This window comes from Portunus trituberculatus, chromosome 39 (assembly GCF_017591435.1).
Source record: "Portunus trituberculatus isolate SZX2019 chromosome 39, ASM1759143v1, whole genome shotgun sequence".
In the NCBI taxonomy this organism is placed as follows: domain Eukaryota; kingdom Metazoa; phylum Arthropoda; class Malacostraca; order Decapoda; family Portunidae; genus Portunus; species Portunus trituberculatus.
Window position 1 is genome coordinate 12,757,103 of NC_059293.1, and position 17,920 is coordinate 12,775,022.

Sequence of the window (17,920 nt, forward strand, 5' to 3'; positions counted from 1 at the left end):
CGCTGGGACATCTTAGCTATTATACTTTTTTTTTTTTTATCAGTCACTCCGTAATACCAAAAATCATAGACATAAGACTTTTCTTCTTATGTAGGATAGGTTATGGTCAGAGCAACAAAAATCCTGACAGAAGAAGTAGAAGAAGAAGAAGAAGAGAGAGAGAGAGAGAGAGAGAGAGAGAGAGAGAGGAGGTGGGCAACAGAAGATGCCAGTTCCTAAATTATGAGGAAAGTGCTTTGAAAGTTGCTCTTTTTTCAAAGTCGTTCACTCATTAATGCGAAAAGGAAAAATCAAAGAATGAGGACTTTTTTATCAAGTAAGAAGGTATCTGGTCGAAGGCAACAAAAGACTGAAAAAAGTCCTCATTGAAGATGTCAGCCACAAAATTATGAGGAAAAATATCTTGAAACGTACGTAAAGTCAATTAAAAATCACAAGATACTCGTAAGATACTTTTTAACAATATTCGTTCCATGAATTTGACAAGCACTAAGACTGAGCTAAATATTAAGTCACATAGAAAACACATGAAAATATCAAAAGACTACGCTCGATTTGTAACATGTAATTTCGCTAAAAAATATGACAACCCAAGAAAAACATAAGAACATATAAGAAAATGATGGAAGCTGCAAGAAACTATCATTCCTACATGTGACAGTCCCTTAATGAAACAAACTTACTTATTTCTACCTATCAACCCATCCATGTATTTTGTCTAATCTTCCTTTGAAACTCTCCAAGAACGAAACACGAAGAGAAGGTGGAATAAAAAGAAAGAGATAACAATAAATGAAGAAGAACAAAATGAAAGAGAAAACAATGAAGCTGAAATAAACGAGGGAGGAAAAATATAAACGCGAGAACAGGTAGCAAGATTACAATAAGCTATCAGAGAGAGAGAGAGAGAGAGAGAGAGAGGAAGGGGGGGAGGATAGAGTCAGTGTTGCCAGCCTGCTTCCGGCCTCCGTTAGCGAGAGAGAGAGAAAACAATGAGTGCAACTTTGTGATCTCATTATACTAAACAAACACCTAAAGTCGCCTACAGTTGCTGATCTTTAGTCACTCGGAATGTTGTTGTTATGCTCTTCCTCCTTCGCTTCTTGCTTCTTCGACTCCAACTCTCCTTCCTCCTCCTCCTCCTCCTCCTCCTCCTCCTCCTCCTCCTCTTCCTATATATACTCGTAGGTACCAAAAGTCCCCAGCTTTTTGTTAGTCAGAATGGTCTTGTTCTCCTCTTCTTTTCCTTTTGGGTTCTTCTTTATTTCTTTTCCTTCTCCTTTTCTTTTCTTCTTCTCCTTTTCATTCCTTTTCTTTCTCTTGATATTGTTGATGTTTTCGTCTTTTTATTATCTTTTTGTTCTTCTCTTCTTATTTTTGTTTTAGTTCTTGTTCTTATTCTCCTTTTTTTTCTCCACTTTCTGTTCCTCCTTGCTCTCTTCCTCCTCCTCATTTTCCTCCTCCATCTTCGCCTCCTCCTTCTGCTTCATCTAATGACTTTACTTCTCCTGCTCAGAGACATCAGCTGACATCGGCAATAATGAGAAGAGCTTTAATCGTGGATCTCTTCAAGTCTCAGTAAAACCTTCGTGCATGGCAGTTATCATGAGGAATTGACTGGAATTATTTCACCTGTTTTTGGTAACTTACGAATCAGCTTACAAAGAGAGATATGAAGAGACAGTTTGCAGCCCCGAGTCCTCTCTGTATTCGTATAACTGTCTTGTGTGTTTAGGTCGATTCTTTGACTGTTTTAGTCTCGCTTATATCTTAATTAAATAGTCTGGTGAGTTAAGACTATGATTTGGAAAGGCATCACTGTAATCGTATAAGCTTTTCCTCATCTACTACTTCTTGTATTAGTTCTTTTTTTCTTTTAGTTTTTTCTTCTCCTTCCACCATCTGCTCCTCCACTCCCAACACGCTGAAGGTCCCTGACAATACAAGCGCCTTATGAGATAGTACAGGGGTGTCACGACGCCTCACTGCACGTAGTATAGGGGACAGGGGCATCCGGTGGTAGGAAGTGGCGATGGCAAGACTGGGACACAACTTTCCCCGCACATCAACGAAGGTGTTGGTAGAGAGAAGTTCGGGAGATTGCAGGCTTGGTATATAGGATCATACTTTGAAACACCTCAACGCTGCACCTCCTCCACTACTTTCAAAAGACTATAGTTGAAGTTACACTGGTTTCTAATGATGTTCTTTTTTTATGGTTCTAATGACAAATTAAGAAGTTTTCTACTTTATTTTCACAGGAGAAACACTTTTTGAGAACCCGACTAATTGTCTTTGGTTTTTGTAAATAGTTGTGATGAAACAACGAAGCCTTTATGAATATGGATCAGAGCTCCTGCAGCGATAAGAATGGCTGAATAAACCTACGTACTTTTGTAATTAGTATGGACGAAGATAAAAGAAGAAGAAAGGCAATTGTCGACTTCATGCTTAAACAAGAAAGATGTATTTATGTATTATTGTGATCAGGAAAGGTGCATTTATGCGGTCATGTCATTTTATTTGTCTAGTTGTAGTACACATGGGAACATAAGGGAAGCTGTAACAATCTATCAGGCCTACACGTGCCAGTTCTTGCATGAAACATATCTACCTTGTCATCCCTATCTATATATCCTCTGAACTCCCCAATGACGCAACACTAACTGAGTCCATTTCTATTCCTCTACCATTATTTGAGAATCGCATAGATTGACTTATTATCGTGTAATACTGTCTCTTTGTGTGTGTGTGTGTGTGTGTGTGTGTGTGTGTGTGTGTGTGTGTGTGTGTGTGTGTGTGTGTGTGTGTGTGTTACCATGATTAAATTCCCCAAGTTTTAAGTTCCTTGGTCTCGTAATTACAGACACATGAGTAAGCGTTTTGTACAGGATAAGAACGGCTTTCCAGGACTCCCTCATCCGCTGTTTCAAGACTGCAATACTTGTTCCAGGAAACTCCTTCTCACCCACTGAATCCCAACAGGCACTCTCGGATAGTCGATTTTAGATACACTTGAATTCCTCATCCGCTTAATTAACTGTTTTTCTCTTTTTTTTTTCTTTTTTTACTGAAGCGCGTTAAAAGTTTATCCTTCTTCCCTGCGTGATAGCTGGCAATGTCTAGGCACACGCGAGGTTGCTGTAGCGGTGAAGCGGAAAGGAAATGAAGTGAGGTGGTTAGAGAATATCCTCCATAACACCGCAACAACTAACTTCATATGGCGCCGGATTGCAAGATTAATAGATATCTATACCTGTATAATAATAATGTTGAAATGAAAGGCAAAAGTGACAAGAATAAGGTATATTTCAAATTTAAAACAGTGAAGAGATTAAAGACATATACAAATGAAGTGAGTTGTGATTTTGATATACCCGGCCATCTTAATTTTTGTTGTTGAAGCGTAACATGAGCTTGAGTTAAAACATTCAAACCTGATATGATTCTCCGTGAGCTGATGAGTGACTGAACCACGGCTGATTATGCGCGTGTCTGTGACTCAATCATGCGAATCTGCTGATCGGGTTAGCGATAATTAAGTTAAGAAAAGATGTCATTCAAGCCTCCCGTGTGTCACAGGCGCAACCCTCATTGGGAACCTTAAGAAAAATTAAGAGAATCTACGGACAGTGGGTGAACGCAACGCCCTTTCAAAGTGACTATTTTCAAAGGACATAGAAAAAATCAGGTTTTCTCTGTTGAAAGAAATTAGAAATCTTGACAATCTGTCACCAGAACATTAAAAACGCTTTCAAAAAAACTCTTGCAGCCCTTTGAAAGTAGTCGGGGTAGGTGCAGAGGTATCTCAGAATAAGGCATAACAGGTCATGTTATCGAGTTTGAGAATCGTTTGTTCGTATGTATTACTGTACTAGTTTAGTGCCCAGTGTCACGGGTTATCTCGCTAAGGAGTCCAGGAGTGTCTGGCGGTGGTGCTGATCCTTGAGGCAGTAAAACCCATCCCTGCAACTTTTCTCGTTAACGGACTTTGAGAATAAACCAGAAGCCTTAACTGTCCTGCCCTCAGTGTGGTGTTGAGTTACTTCAGGCCCGTCACAGTCAATAGACGCGCAGGTGGCTCGGAGAGCAGCAAGTACAACTCTCTCTCTCTCTCTCTCTCTCTCTCTCTCTCTCTCTCTCTCTCTCTCTCTCTCTCTCTCCCTCTCTCTCTCTAAGGGTGAACTAAATCACAAAAGAAAAAGCGGAGATGGATATTTACTCATTTTTCCGTCCTCGTATATCAAGGAGAAATATGCATCACATTTTCCAAGATGAGGAAAAGAGGTAAGCCCACAGGGCACCGTGAAAGCCAGCCAGCTGTCCCCGTCACGACCCTAGCCTAGATGATGAGTGATAACCCTTGCTCGTCATGAGAAACTGGAGGGAGAAAATGCTGTTACGATGGCAGACGACACACACACACACACACACACACACACACACACACACACACACACACACACACACACACACACACACACACACACACACACACACACACACACACACACACACACACACACGTCAATACTAATAATCCTCATTGTTTTACGGCTCAGAGCACTTAATGGCGCTCATGTCACGGCGAATTATCTCTAAACTCTATTGTTGGTTTACAGTTGCTTTCAGCCACTACTGGAAAGCATCAGAGCTCTCCGCCTCTGTTTCTCTCCGTCAGTACACCAGGTACTTCACGCTCAACTGAACTAATTAATCATATCATTAATATTTAGGAAAAGTCACATGATCCATTTGTAAAGGTAGACTCTGTGATATGGCAACAGTTCTTTAACTCTATGGATTGCCTTGATAAAAATGTCATATATCTTCAAATTCAGAGTATAATTTTAAAAGATACTTTTGATATAAGAAAAATATAAAACAGTTCAAGACTGAGAGAGAGAGAGAGAGAGAGAGAGAGAGAGAGAGAGAGAGAGAGAGAGAGAGAGAGAGAGAGAGAGAGAGAGAGAGAGAGAGAGAGAGAGAGAGAGAGAATTCCTCAAAAATTAAAACAGGGTCGTTATCTAACATGGTAATTTCAACGTTCTTTTTCGTTGCTTCCCGCAATTTCTCCCACCTTTTATTCCCTATGAAATCTCCCCTCCCTTCCTCTCTCCTCCATTTTCCACCACTCTTCTCATTCTTTACAGCCCTAGCCACCCTTCCTTCTCCTCCTCCTCCCTTCCCTTCTTGTGTCCACGTCCAGTTTGGTAGTATAAATATTATTCCTAGGCAAACGAAAGAGGAGGAGTGCAAATCCCTCTCTTAACTGCCATTAGATACTTGGGCATACAATAATGTTAGAAGTGCTTATATGTAGTATCCCTACAGGCGAACACATGAGCATGGTGTGTGTATGAAGAAGCCTCGTGTGATTACATGTGTAAGTGTATATGGGTACATGTGTGAGTACATGTCTGGGTGCTCTACTTAGCGGCGTTGTATTGATCGTTTATTGTTCACAGGGTAGAGGCCTCATCTGCTATGCTAAAGGAAAGAGAGCTGACATGAGCCTATCAGTTGACCTCTGAGGCCCTGGGGTCATGAGGATGTTAGTGAATGTGGATGTATGTATAGTATAAGTATCAAATATCCTTAACGGTATTGATAATCCGCATGACTGACATTGATGTCTTACAAGCTAATATAGGTGGGATTAAGTGTCACCTGATAGAGGATTAGCATTGTTGTGTGGAGATTTATAGATACATGAATAGATAAGCAGGTAGTTTGATACATAGATAAGTAAATAAATGGACAGAAAGATAGATAAACAAATAGATGGATAGATAGGAAGATATAGATAGATAAACAGATAGAAAGATTCACAGATAGATATTGATAGATATTATAAAGATAAATGTGCATAAAAAAAATAATATATTCTACTGTTTCTTATTAACTTACCCATGTACAGGGCCGTTTCTAGCTATAGGCGGACAAGGCGATTGCCTAGGGTCCCTAAGCCACCAGGGGGCCCCCTGGGTAGCTTGGAAAATTTTAATTTCCTAAGTCACCCAGGGGCTCCGACGAAAAATTGAAATCTAGGGCCCCCCAAACAGCATATTGCCTAGGGCCCCCACAAAGTTAGATACGTCCCTGCCCATGTAGATTGTCAATAAGAGTAAACATATGTCAAGAATAGAGGCGATAGAAATAGCATAAGAAAGAAATATCATAATTTGCCTTTCAAATACTTTTTTTTTCCCCCCCGTAGGAGATGCAAGTGCTCGCTATAAAACTGGAAAGAATCCAATACTTTCTACTTTCCCAAGTAACCATAGCTAGGCACGATAGCGAAAGAAAGATGTTACAATAATCAATACATCAATATATGAAATTTTTGTAAGTATAATTTCTCATTAATAATAGTGATAGTTAGCTAGCAAACATATACGCCACAGACAGTCAGACACTGTCTTCAAACTCACAGACACACTTACGGCAGGCCGCAGTAGTGGTGTTGGTGGTAGTTACAGTGGTAGTGTTCGTGACGGTGGGGTGTCTGGTATTGCTGTTCAGTCTTACCACAAATACATTAAAAAACACTCAGACATACTAAAAACATACTTAGATATACCCAAAACACTCGTAAGTACACTAAAATGTACCCAGCGGCATCCCTCACCCCCTAAAAACAAAAAAAAAAAAACATACAACCACGCAGACATACATACAGAAACAAACAAGTGAGGAGTGTTGTCATGTTCACCTCCAGCACCAACCGATAAGTTAAGGGTGAATCCATAATCCAGCGGGACAAGCCAAGTCAACATCACCGCCTTCACCGTACCCTCCACATTTAAGGTATTTATAAAGCCATTCACTTGTTTTTAAGTTTTCTTTACATCTAAGTACGGAAACAGTTAGAAATTTACTCAGATATTGATAAGACAATTTGTAAACAAACAGAATAGAGGCTTTACTCGTAAGAATCATTAGCTATCATTTGCTTCTTTCAAGCTGAAAGCCAAACGTGTCTGAGAATAGAACCATTAGTCTAGCATTTCATATGCCATGGTCATATATTCCTAGCAAGGCTTATTTTATTTTATTTATTCATCTATTTATTTACTTTTACTTTTTTTGTATTTATTTATTCATTTATTTATTTATTCATTTACTTATTTATTTATTTATTTTCATTTTATCTGAGAAGAGAATAAAAGCAACAAGGCATCCGACTGCCTCACCGATGTTGCCGGCCACTCTATGCCCCCGCCAAGGCGGCAACCTACAGGTTCCAATATTTCTTTATATTTCCCAACTATTTTATTAGTCCTCTATGGTGTGTTTTCATTGTTTATAAATATTTAGTTGCTTTTCCAGTTATTTCCACTCTTCTGTTAGGTAAATATGTGCAGTTTGGTGGCATTTTATGACATAAATATGAGGTGGCTACATGGTCAAAATTTACCTATTGCCATTTGGGGATTTTATATTTCAAGCTATAACTGTGTCTTTCTGGTGTCAAAAAATCGCCTATGCTCTTTTAAGTGTGTCGCAGACTGATTGAGTCAGATATGTGGGCTTTGAAACTGTGTTTAGTCCTGTTAAGAAAAGATTGCATTATTTTTCTTTTATTTAATTATATATCTAGTTCAATATTTAGCTCGTTATATAATGCATTAAAAGATAGCTCCGAATCTGTTAAGTGTGTCAAAATACTCCCCAAGTAAAAATGGCTGGATTTTACAAGATTTTTTAAGGAGTATAGGTTTCAATGATTGTTTTTCTCATCAATATTTTGTCATGCGTTCTCTTCTGGTTCTAGCTAACTGTTGGATGCCTGAAAAGATAGTTTATGTTGGCTAATATTGTTTGAAAGAAGTAGAAAATAAAAATGGATGGACGTTTTCGCAGTTTCATAAATGAAAATGTTTTCATACTTTACTATATTTCTTTTACACATTTCTGTAAGATTAGTTAGGCTAGAGAAGTTTTGATATTTTGAATGTTAGTTGAAATATCTATTAAGTCATAAAACATCAGGCATTCGGCCGTCGTTTCGTTTTTTCTTTAGGTAATTTCTCAAATTATTTACGTAACTTTAGCTGAGTAACCGCTGTTCCCACTCACCCGGATGACGTCACAGCCAAGATGGTGACTCATCGTAGCTCTTGGCTAGCATCTCTTTCACCAACCTCTGAGTTCGTCAATTTTTTACCTAATATCTAGTGATTCCTACGTGTTTTCCTGTGTTTCTAAGATCAGCTAGTAAAGAAAAAAAGAGAAGAAAGGAGAAAATTAATTAGAGAAGGAGGGAAAAAAAATCGATATTTGAGCTAACCTAGTGTTTTCACGTGTTTTTAGGCTTAGGTATGTAAATAGAAACAGCAGGAGAAAGAAAAACGGAAAAAATAAAGGAGCAAAAAGGAAAAAAGAAAAGAAAAGGAGAGAAGGAAAAAGGAGGAATAGCCAACCCACAATACTCGTATTTATTTAAGTCTCCCTTGCAATCTTGCCGTTCTTTGAATTGCATTTTGGTGTTTTTGGGATATATTTGGGTGTTTTGATTTGTCTGGTAGTGTTGCAAGATGTTTTGAATGTGCTTAGGATGTTATAAGTGTGTTTTGGATATTTTTTGGTTATCTTTAGTGTTTTTAAGATGTTTTAACTATATCTTACGCATTTTGCATTTTGAGTGTGTTGCGGTGGGTAAGCTGAATATCTAGGTGTGTTTTAGGTGTGTGGGTACTGGAGTTTGGATGTATTTTGTGGTGTAAGGTGGTTTTGGTGAATACTGAATACATCTATGGGGTGTGCTTGGAGGCATCTTGATGTGTTTTGTGTTAATTTAAAGCGTTTTAGTTGTTTGTGGATGTATGGAGACGTCTTCTGAGTGCGTTTTGGGGTGTAAGGATTTTTTTTTTTTATGTCTGTTGGATGTTTTTGCTGAGTTTTAGGTATGTTTGAATGTATTTTAATGTGTTGCATGGTGTTTTGGGTTAATTTTTAATATCTTAATTAGTTCGTGTGTGGGAAAGCTTTGAGTGTGTTTAATGGTGTGGGGGTGGTTTTGGCGTGTAGCCTATTGGGTGTAGTGAGGTTTGGATGCGTTGGGGGATATTTTGAAATGTTATATGGTGTGTGTGTGTGTGTGTGTGTGTGTGTGTGTGTGTGTGTGTGTGTGTGTGTGTGTGTGTGTGTTTAATTTAGAGTATTTTAAGTGTTTTTGGGATGTGTTCGGTGTGTGGGAGCGGTCTTTTGGTATGATTGTGTGGAGGTCTTCTTGATGTGTTACTATTATAAAAGGTTCATTGTGTACAAGTAAACTACTCATATATATATATATATATATATATATATATATATATATATATATATATATATATATATATATATATATATATATATATATATATATATATATATATATATATATATATATATATATATATATATATATATATATATATATATATACATAGATACATACGTACGGTACATACATACATACATACATGATATAATACATACATAGGTGCATAAACGGGCACCAGTCCGTGGCTTGGCGAAGTTTGCTGCTCGCCGTCGTCAAAGCTGCAGCTGACGACGGCAGCGATGTAAATAGAAAATAAAAGATAAGAAGAATAGCGATAATAAGAATAAAAAATAAGAAGAATTGACATTAAAAGAAAAGAAGAAGCTAGCGGTCGCTCATCGAATCAAGATCTAGATCAAGATCCACCACCGTTGTGTTGTGTTCCCGCATTATGGGAGACAGAAATGATAACAGAGTAAGTATTGGGTTATTATCGCTCTAGATAACTATGCCCAAGCATTTATTCATGTAGATCATTTAAGCATCACCCTGTGGAGGCCTCAGTTATATTGGTGTGTTGAGCAGGTTTGTGTACTATTGCGTGAATAGTCTTTCCCCTCTGATATTCTCTGGCTATTTTTAATTTACTTTTATTTAGATACATGAAGCCATGTAGTTAATGTTATCTCGTACTATTAGTGCACGAGATGGAGTGAATATTATCTCGTACTATGAGTGCACGAGTTGGAGTGAATGAACTATTACTTAGGACTCCTGTGGTTTGTCCCTCCCTTGCCCAGTCTTGACAAGGCTCTGCTAAGTAGATTGAGGGACACGGTTACTGAACTATAAGTCTAATTTATTGTAAGTAATGTTTCAAAGGAATTCTAAGTTTGTCAGCCCAACAAGTGACTTAGAAACACCGGCACAGCATACCCAGGTGTGTGACAGACAGGGCAGCTTGGTAGTGAAATGAAAACCACTCCAAGATGAAATGGCTAGAACAAATAGCATTACCCTAAGTTTGTCACCTTGATGTCTGGCTTAGAAGTACCAACAAAGCATATCAAAGTGTGACATAGGACAGCTTAGTGAAGTGAATAACAATAAGATAATATCGGGGGAACCATTATTGACCAAAACAGGCAGCATTACCATATAAGATATTCCAGCCATTATTTGATGAATACCCAAGAATCTTTAGATCAAAGGTGTGTTCGTGTGTGTTTCAGGGTGATGAGAAGCGATGTGCTCAAGTGGCTGTGGAGAGCATCATCACTTGGGGGGAGGCAGCAGGTGTGGCAGACCTTCCACAAGACCTGGCCCGTGTCATTGCTGCAGATGTCACCTACAGACTTCGACAGACCCTCAGTGTAAGCATGCTATTGTATTTTATCTTAAGTATGGCAGATGTGTCCCATGTGCAGGATGTAGTGAAGAATTAACAGATTCTTCCTTTTGCCATTTCTTTAAAGTCTGGGGAGGGTGCCCTATATAATAGGCCATTTCAATTGTTTTTGTCCCTTACTTCTTCCTGTGTGACTCCGGTCTTTTATAGCTTTACCACAGTTCCATTCCTCCGTTTCACTCTGTCTTTTCCCTTTATCTTCTTTTCTCAATGGATTTTCGCAGTACTTGGGCCGCCGTGGTACAATGGAACCATGCATGCTTTGGGTTCCGAGGGGTCTCCAAATGCACGGGTTCAAATCCTGTCCACGGTCCGAGTGTAGGTTGGGCTTCCTCACTCGGGGCAACGGTTTCCTAGCGGAGATAGGAGGTGCCCTAAACAGTATCTCCTTTAGCCCATAAATTCCCATGAAAAGCCCACATAGTATAAATGAAAAAAAAAAAGCAGTGCAGCATCAAATAAATTTATGAGTCATCCTTCTTAATAATGTGTCCTATCAATCATCTCCATCCAGGAATCAATTAGGTTATTGCTGTAATTGTTTCATAGTCTAAACATGTAATACTATTAATTTGATGCTGATAAATATCTATTTATCTACCTACCTACCTACCTACCTACCTAATTACATATCAAGTTGATAATCACACACAGAAGGCATCCAACAAAGTAGGGGTGTGGAGTCGGAGTCGGAGTTGAGGAGTCAAGGAGTCGGCTACTTTTGGCCGGAGTCGGAGTCGGTAAAAATATGAGCAACTCCGACTCCTTTACGTGATAAATTTTCGAGTAAAGATTCCACTTGATGCAGATTGGAGATTCCTACAAATTGAGAGAAATTGACTTTGTGGAGGATGTGTCCAATCAAGCACTACACATAAAGATAATTTTTATTAATTTATGATAATTATTTAATCGTCAAGTGCACTTTTATTATGGATTAACTCGAAAATATATAAGTATTGATTCTCTTAACTTTCGTCTTTTTTGGGTGTGGCAACTAGCAGGCTTTTTGCTTAATCTTTTCCCTTGGCCACCATCCCTCATGTAAAAAAAATAGACTATATGGTTGTACTGTAAAAAAAAAAAAAAAATCGGAGTCAGAGTCGGAGTCGTAACCTTCAAATTTCCTGGAGTCGGAGTCGGAGTCGGAGTCACAACATTTAAATTTACTGGAGTCGGAGTCGGACTTTTGAAAATCCGACTCCACACCCCTGCAACAAAGCACCATTTATTCATAATAACTTGCAAATTGATAAGCTAACTAAGTTAGAGTAAAGCCATACATTATATGATATATCTCATTGTTAGTTCACCAACTTGTGAACATGATTGTAATTAAAAGGCTTAGATGAATAAAGCATCACAAATTCATATTGCCTTGTGTGTTACAGGTGTGTGGACAGTTTCTGAAGCATCACAAATTCATACCTCCTTGTGTGTTACAGGTGTGTGGACAGTTTCTGAGACACAGCAAGAGGCGCAGACTAACCCCAGATGACATCAATCGAGCGCTTGTGTGGATGGATGTCCCTTCTGTCAATGGGTGAGCATCTCTCCATCATCTGGACACAAATTTTGAAATAATCATTTAGAGCAGTAAACAAGAATTTGCAGCCTATTACATGGTCTCAGCTCATAATTTGAAGAACCCTGATGCCCTTTTTATATATGGGGAGCCTCAGCACATTAGTATAGGGGGTAATGTGTTTGCTTTACAACAAAAAGACCAAGGGTTTCATTCTGCATCCAGGTGGAGGCAGTTTGGTCAAGTTCTGTACAAAAAAAGACATGTCAATCCATCACATTATTGGTTCTTTTGCCTCAGGTACACAAGCAGTGACCCAGTGGAGTGGCAAGCAGTGCCTGAGGTGGGGGTGCACATCCCACATGATCCCATAGTCAACCTAGCCAGCACAGGCCTCAGTGGAGACATATTTCACCAGCCTGGCAGCCCTTGCGTCAGAGGTCTGTCTTTGTCAGTAGTGCATGACTGGAATAAATTAATTCCTAATGTTTCTATATACACTACCTGTTTGAGTTTTGCACTACCTCCTCTCTCTCTCTCTCTCTCTCTCTCTCTCTCTCTCTCTCTCTCTCTCTCTCTCTCTCTCTCTCTCTCTCTCTCTCTCTCTCTCTCTCTCTCTCTCTCTCTCTCTCTCTCATAGCACAGAGAGAGAGAGTGAGAGTGAGTGAGTTGGTAGAATAGGTGGAAGGATAGAAAATGAGGAGGGATGGGAGAGGGAGAGCAGGGAGGAAAGGGCAAGAGGGCAAGGAAGGAGAACACACACACACACACACACACACACACACAATGTACATAACTTCAAAGAAAAATTGGACACTATGAGCTCCACTTGAACCATATACAATGCAACTAGGTAAAATACACACAGTTTTAGATGTGAGGGTACTGCTCAGCAACAGCACTGCATCACACAAGCTGTGGGGAAATCAGCTTCTTCACAAGTCAGAATGAATAAGTGCTTTCAATATTTTGAATAGTACCTTAAGTTTTATGATCTTCATTATTAACATTATACCTTAGGAAGAAACCAAGGGCAAAACTCAGGAAGGGATTGTTATGCATAACCTTTAGAATGTCAAAATCTGCAGTGTGGTATATAATATGAGTGTTCTGTATCATTACAGGAGAGTGGGCGTACATCACAGGGCACACCATAGTGAAAGGAGAGGGTGGTGGAGACCCCATACCAGCCCCCTTGCCCTTAGCAGCAGACCATCTTCAGTATTATAAGACGCTGTTCAGTGTTATCACTGGGCCATCAAATGACCTTTTCAAAGTAAGTGGTCATTACTATTGATAAGGAGATTGATCATCACTGTTATTTACTGGAAAGTATTTAAATTCCTTTATCCTTGTAGATCAAAATCATAATGATCCTGATTTTTCTTTTCCCGTGCTTCAGTTGATGTGTGAAGATGTGGCATCTAGCCCTGGTGTGAATGGCATTGTGGGTTACATAGTGGGTGGCGTGATGCGAGGAGCTCACCGGGCAAGACAGAAGCCATGCATCCTTCGTCGCCTGCTCCTCATTGTACAAGCACTTCTCCTCAACCCGAACCTCCACCTGGGTCCTCAGAACTATGTGAGTTGCCAATATATGCATCCTTTCACAATTTACAAGCAACCTCTACTGTCATCATGGTAATGCTTCAAACTATTATCTTAATTTGTGCATATGCATTTTGGGATGGATTTTTATTTTTGCAATAAAAGCATAGATCATACACTTACATTCCAATAACTGAAATAGTCAGTGATGCTTAATTATGCTTAATGATAGCTATCAATATATATAATGGTCATGTAAAGAGAAATTTCCCCCACTAGATGCGTGACATCATCAACGTGCTTGTGTATTGCATCATTATTGAACGCAAGTCTCCTCAAGACACTCAGATGATCCGCAGCTTGGCTTGCAATGTGCTGCTTCAGGTAAGAAGATACTAATTTGTTATAGATCATAGGGTCTTGGGATGAGATATATGGGATGAAGTAATTAATGGTTGTTTAAAAATTTGGTTTGGGATTTGGGCATATTGTTAACTCACTGTATGTAATGTGGTAACAGATCACTTTTTGGCAATATCTCTTATCCTGAGGTGTTGAGGCTGATCTTAGACAATTCAGTCAAATGCTTTATTCCTTTAGGTGGTGTCACGAGAGCCTGGGTGTCGGGTAACCTGGGAGGGAGTGGTGAGTAGTCTGGGAGGGGTGGTGGCCAGTAGCAGCAGGCCGTGGGGACAACATGTAGGGGCACTCATTGGGCTCCTCACCCTGGGATGTCCTGCTCTGCTACACAGCCTCACTCCCATTGCCCGTTCATATCACAACCGTCTGGCCCACGCCATTGCCCAGGCACCAAGCCCCAGCACTCGTGATGCCCTGGATGCCCACACAGCCAAGTGCCTCTTGCTGGTAGGTGTTGATATTGCACTGGTGTTTCATTGCCCAATAACAATGAAAGGATGAATACTAAACCACCTGCTTGGTTCTCATAGTTGGCTTTAGATGTCTTTAAATGCTATAATCCTTTCACTGTGATATACAATAATTCATTGTACTAAATATATGGAGTCTTAACCCTTAACATACGGTGATTGTTTCGGGACGATTGTAGTGTCATGTGCAGAGAGGCAGATCGTTCCGGGAATCATGATTTTTCAGTGCTAAACATTAGAATCTCTCCGCCTCACTATTGGTCCTGGGGCAAATGGAGATATCTGGCATCTTTTTTTGCTCACCTCCTCAAACCTTGAGACATATGTTCCCTCACAATAGGTCATCTTTTCCCATTTCTAGGCAACATCTGGCAACTCCCATGACCCAGAGGGAGAAACAGTACTCCGAGTGATGTTATGTCAGTGTTACTTGGTAGTGACATTGAAGACAGTGATTTTTTTATTGAGATAGAAGAAAGTGATGACTACAATAGTGATTTTGATAGTGATCTGGGAGACAGAGACCAACCCTCACAGCGAGGTTTATAAACCTCCTCACGTACTCCCCTCGAGCAATGCGCTGGTGTGTTTCACCCATGATTGCCTCTACAGGACTGTGCTTATCAGCCAAGTCATGTGAATCCCATTGCTAATAAAGAGTTGCTAGATTCCAATTATTATAGAAATCCACAATACTTGTAATATGTGGTTTATTTTTATTTTTCTATTTTGCACATCATTTCATATATCTGAGTTAGAATTTTCATGACATGAAAGTGCAAAAGTTCCTACTTTTATATCAAATTCAAATGCCCAAAAGGAGAGAGAGAGATAGAAAGAGTACTTGCGCTGTGTTATCGATGCTTTGGGGGTATTTCTTAGCGGCGGGTTTTGCCACGGGTTCAGGGAGAATTTTTTGATATGCAATAACTTTGCTCTCATAGGTCATAACATGTTGAAAACTACATCGCTGTACTCAGAATAACTCAAAGAAATATGCTTTTATAAGGAAAAAAATCTTTTAGCATTTTTGACAGGTGTGATTTTTCCCCGCTGCAACAGATGAAAAGTAAATCAACTCCCCGTGCTTTAAGGGTTAATTAACAAAAAAATAAATAAATAAAAAACACTAACTTTAGCATAAAAGATAATGATTGTTCTTATGAATATATATGTATAACAAAATCTGTTAATATGAAGCTTCTTTCCTCTCAGGGTGGGCTCGTCAATGTCATGAAAAGCTACGTTAAGAGTCTCCCAGACAATATGGTAATGTTTTCCTCTACAAAGGAGTCTACATCACCTCCAGCATCCTCCATGTCATCCAGTGGCATGGGAGAAGGTGACGTGCCCTTTGAACAAGTACAGGAGATCTACAACCTTGGGGAGGAGGCATATGGATCAGCTTTTATAGCTCAGGTGCCTACTGTGTACTTGTGCTGCACTCCCAATCATGTTCCTAGCTTCTTGCAGTCTTCTGTTTACAGAGACCAAGCCATCTCTGGGGACGCTCTTCTCAACCCTCCACCCGCCAAGCGACCCAATTATAAATCCTCATCCTCACACCACCTGCACCAGACACTAAGCAGAGCCAAGGTAAGAAGAAGAGACCAGTCCTATGCACCAGCACAGGTGTTTGAGGGATACAGGAGTCTCCCTGAAAAATTTATCCAGGTGAATATCGGAGGATGTCCGACAAAGAGTTTCAACAAACTTAAGAGGAGAGAAAGTTCTTTGCCCACAGTTGTGCCACACCCACACCGACCCCTCCTTGCACGGTATTGTACAAGGCTCACTGGTTGTATGCCCCACAACACCTTCACCAAACCTCTGCATCCTCCACTAAGACCTGGACCTTCATTACAGTACCTAATCCTGTAATTATGTGGACACATTATACTAACCCCTTATTACCTTGTACAGTACTTATCCTGGTGTGAAAGACAACTGCAATATGTGTACAAAATTAGCAATACTGCTTTCTTGTCAAACTGCCAGTCAAACTCAGTCTTTAGAGCAGTGGTTGTTAAGGCCTTTATGGGTAGAGTTGCATGGAAGACCTATATCATCACATGAGTCTGTGCAATTATCATGTGTATATATGTGATGTAATTCATTATGACTAAGACATGTCATTGTCATATTTCCACATTATGATCATCACTTAAGATGTATATGTAGCCACTCAAGTGTTCATCCATGGAAGACCTGATATTTGTGTGCCAAATTTTAAATGGAGAAAAACATGAAAGTAAATAAAGTACTTGGAAGGATTTATGTATCTATTAAGGAATAGAATTGTAGAGTGATGTTGGATGTTGGAGAAAAGGTTGTGATTACAGGGACGTACAGAACAGGTCATGTAATAGGGTTGCTCCATATAAAAGAAAAATTGAGAAAATTTAGAGATGTATATATATTAATGAGGAAGGTTTTAGGATCCAGCAATGGAGAAGATGGAACTTGTTCATATACACTTTTGTGCTCTCTAATGCTCAGTGAAATATTCCATAATATGGGATCTGGCTTGCTTATAGTCTTGTCTTCTCTAAAGTGGCTTCTGGATCTCGGTTTGAATGGTGTCCCAGGGAATACTTGGTTGTCAGATCTTTAGGGAAATCATGAGCTCTCCTTGTAGTAAGTGCATTGATCAACAGAAAACAAGTATTATTCACATCAAATCAATTGTTATCAGTAAGCTACAGTGTTTAAAATCCAGGAGCCATTTTAGAGTAGACAGACTATAGCACATTGGTAACATCTGGATGGAATCAAGTTTTCTGTGCAATACATTTAGATTATGCTAATGTAATACCTAATTTACTCATATGCAAAACATCAACTGCAATTATGTCATTGGTTCTACATTAGTTGAACTTGCATATTCTCTCCTTTGAGTTCCAGCTTTTCAGAAAAAATTAATTGTACTTAATAGTATTAAGCAATGTAAAAATAAGTGCCTCAATGTGCAGTGGCCTGTGTACCCACAAATCTACAGGCACTAGTTAAAGTGGTTGCTGGGCAAGTTGGCACACAACTCACCCTGCAGTTCATCCTTTCTTCAAGGTGATCCTTAATGAGTACCTAGGAAACCTGGGAAGGTAAACTGGAAATTAGATGTCACCATGATTCTGTGTGGAGCAAGCGAATGTCACCACAAGCTCAAAGGCCAAGACAGGGAGGATCACCCAGGCCAGACACAGATATGTACCTTGAATGTAAATGTAATTAATGATACCCATTTTTTGTACATTGGTGTTTCTTTTAAAGTCCTTTTTGAA

General features: G+C 39.4%; 1 protein-coding gene across 1 annotated transcript; it reads left to right on the forward strand.

Annotated features, from left to right (window-relative positions):
* The first annotated feature begins 9,616 nt into the window (after positions 1-9,616).
* LOC123515390 (TAF6-like RNA polymerase II p300/CBP-associated factor-associated factor 65 kDa subunit 6L) lies at positions 9,617-17,889 on the forward strand. Its single transcript, XM_045273918.1, has 9 exons — positions 9,617-9,743; positions 10,501-10,641; positions 12,122-12,219; positions 12,502-12,641; positions 13,326-13,477; positions 13,604-13,783; positions 14,029-14,133; positions 14,350-14,616; positions 15,855-17,889. Exons 1-9 carry the CDS (start codon positions 9,720-9,722, stop codon positions 16,518-16,520), a joined length of 1,773 nt encoding a protein of 590 aa, XP_045129853.1. The 5' UTR covers positions 9,617-9,719; the 3' UTR covers positions 16,521-17,889.
* The last annotated feature ends 31 nt before the right edge of the window (positions 17,890-17,920 follow it).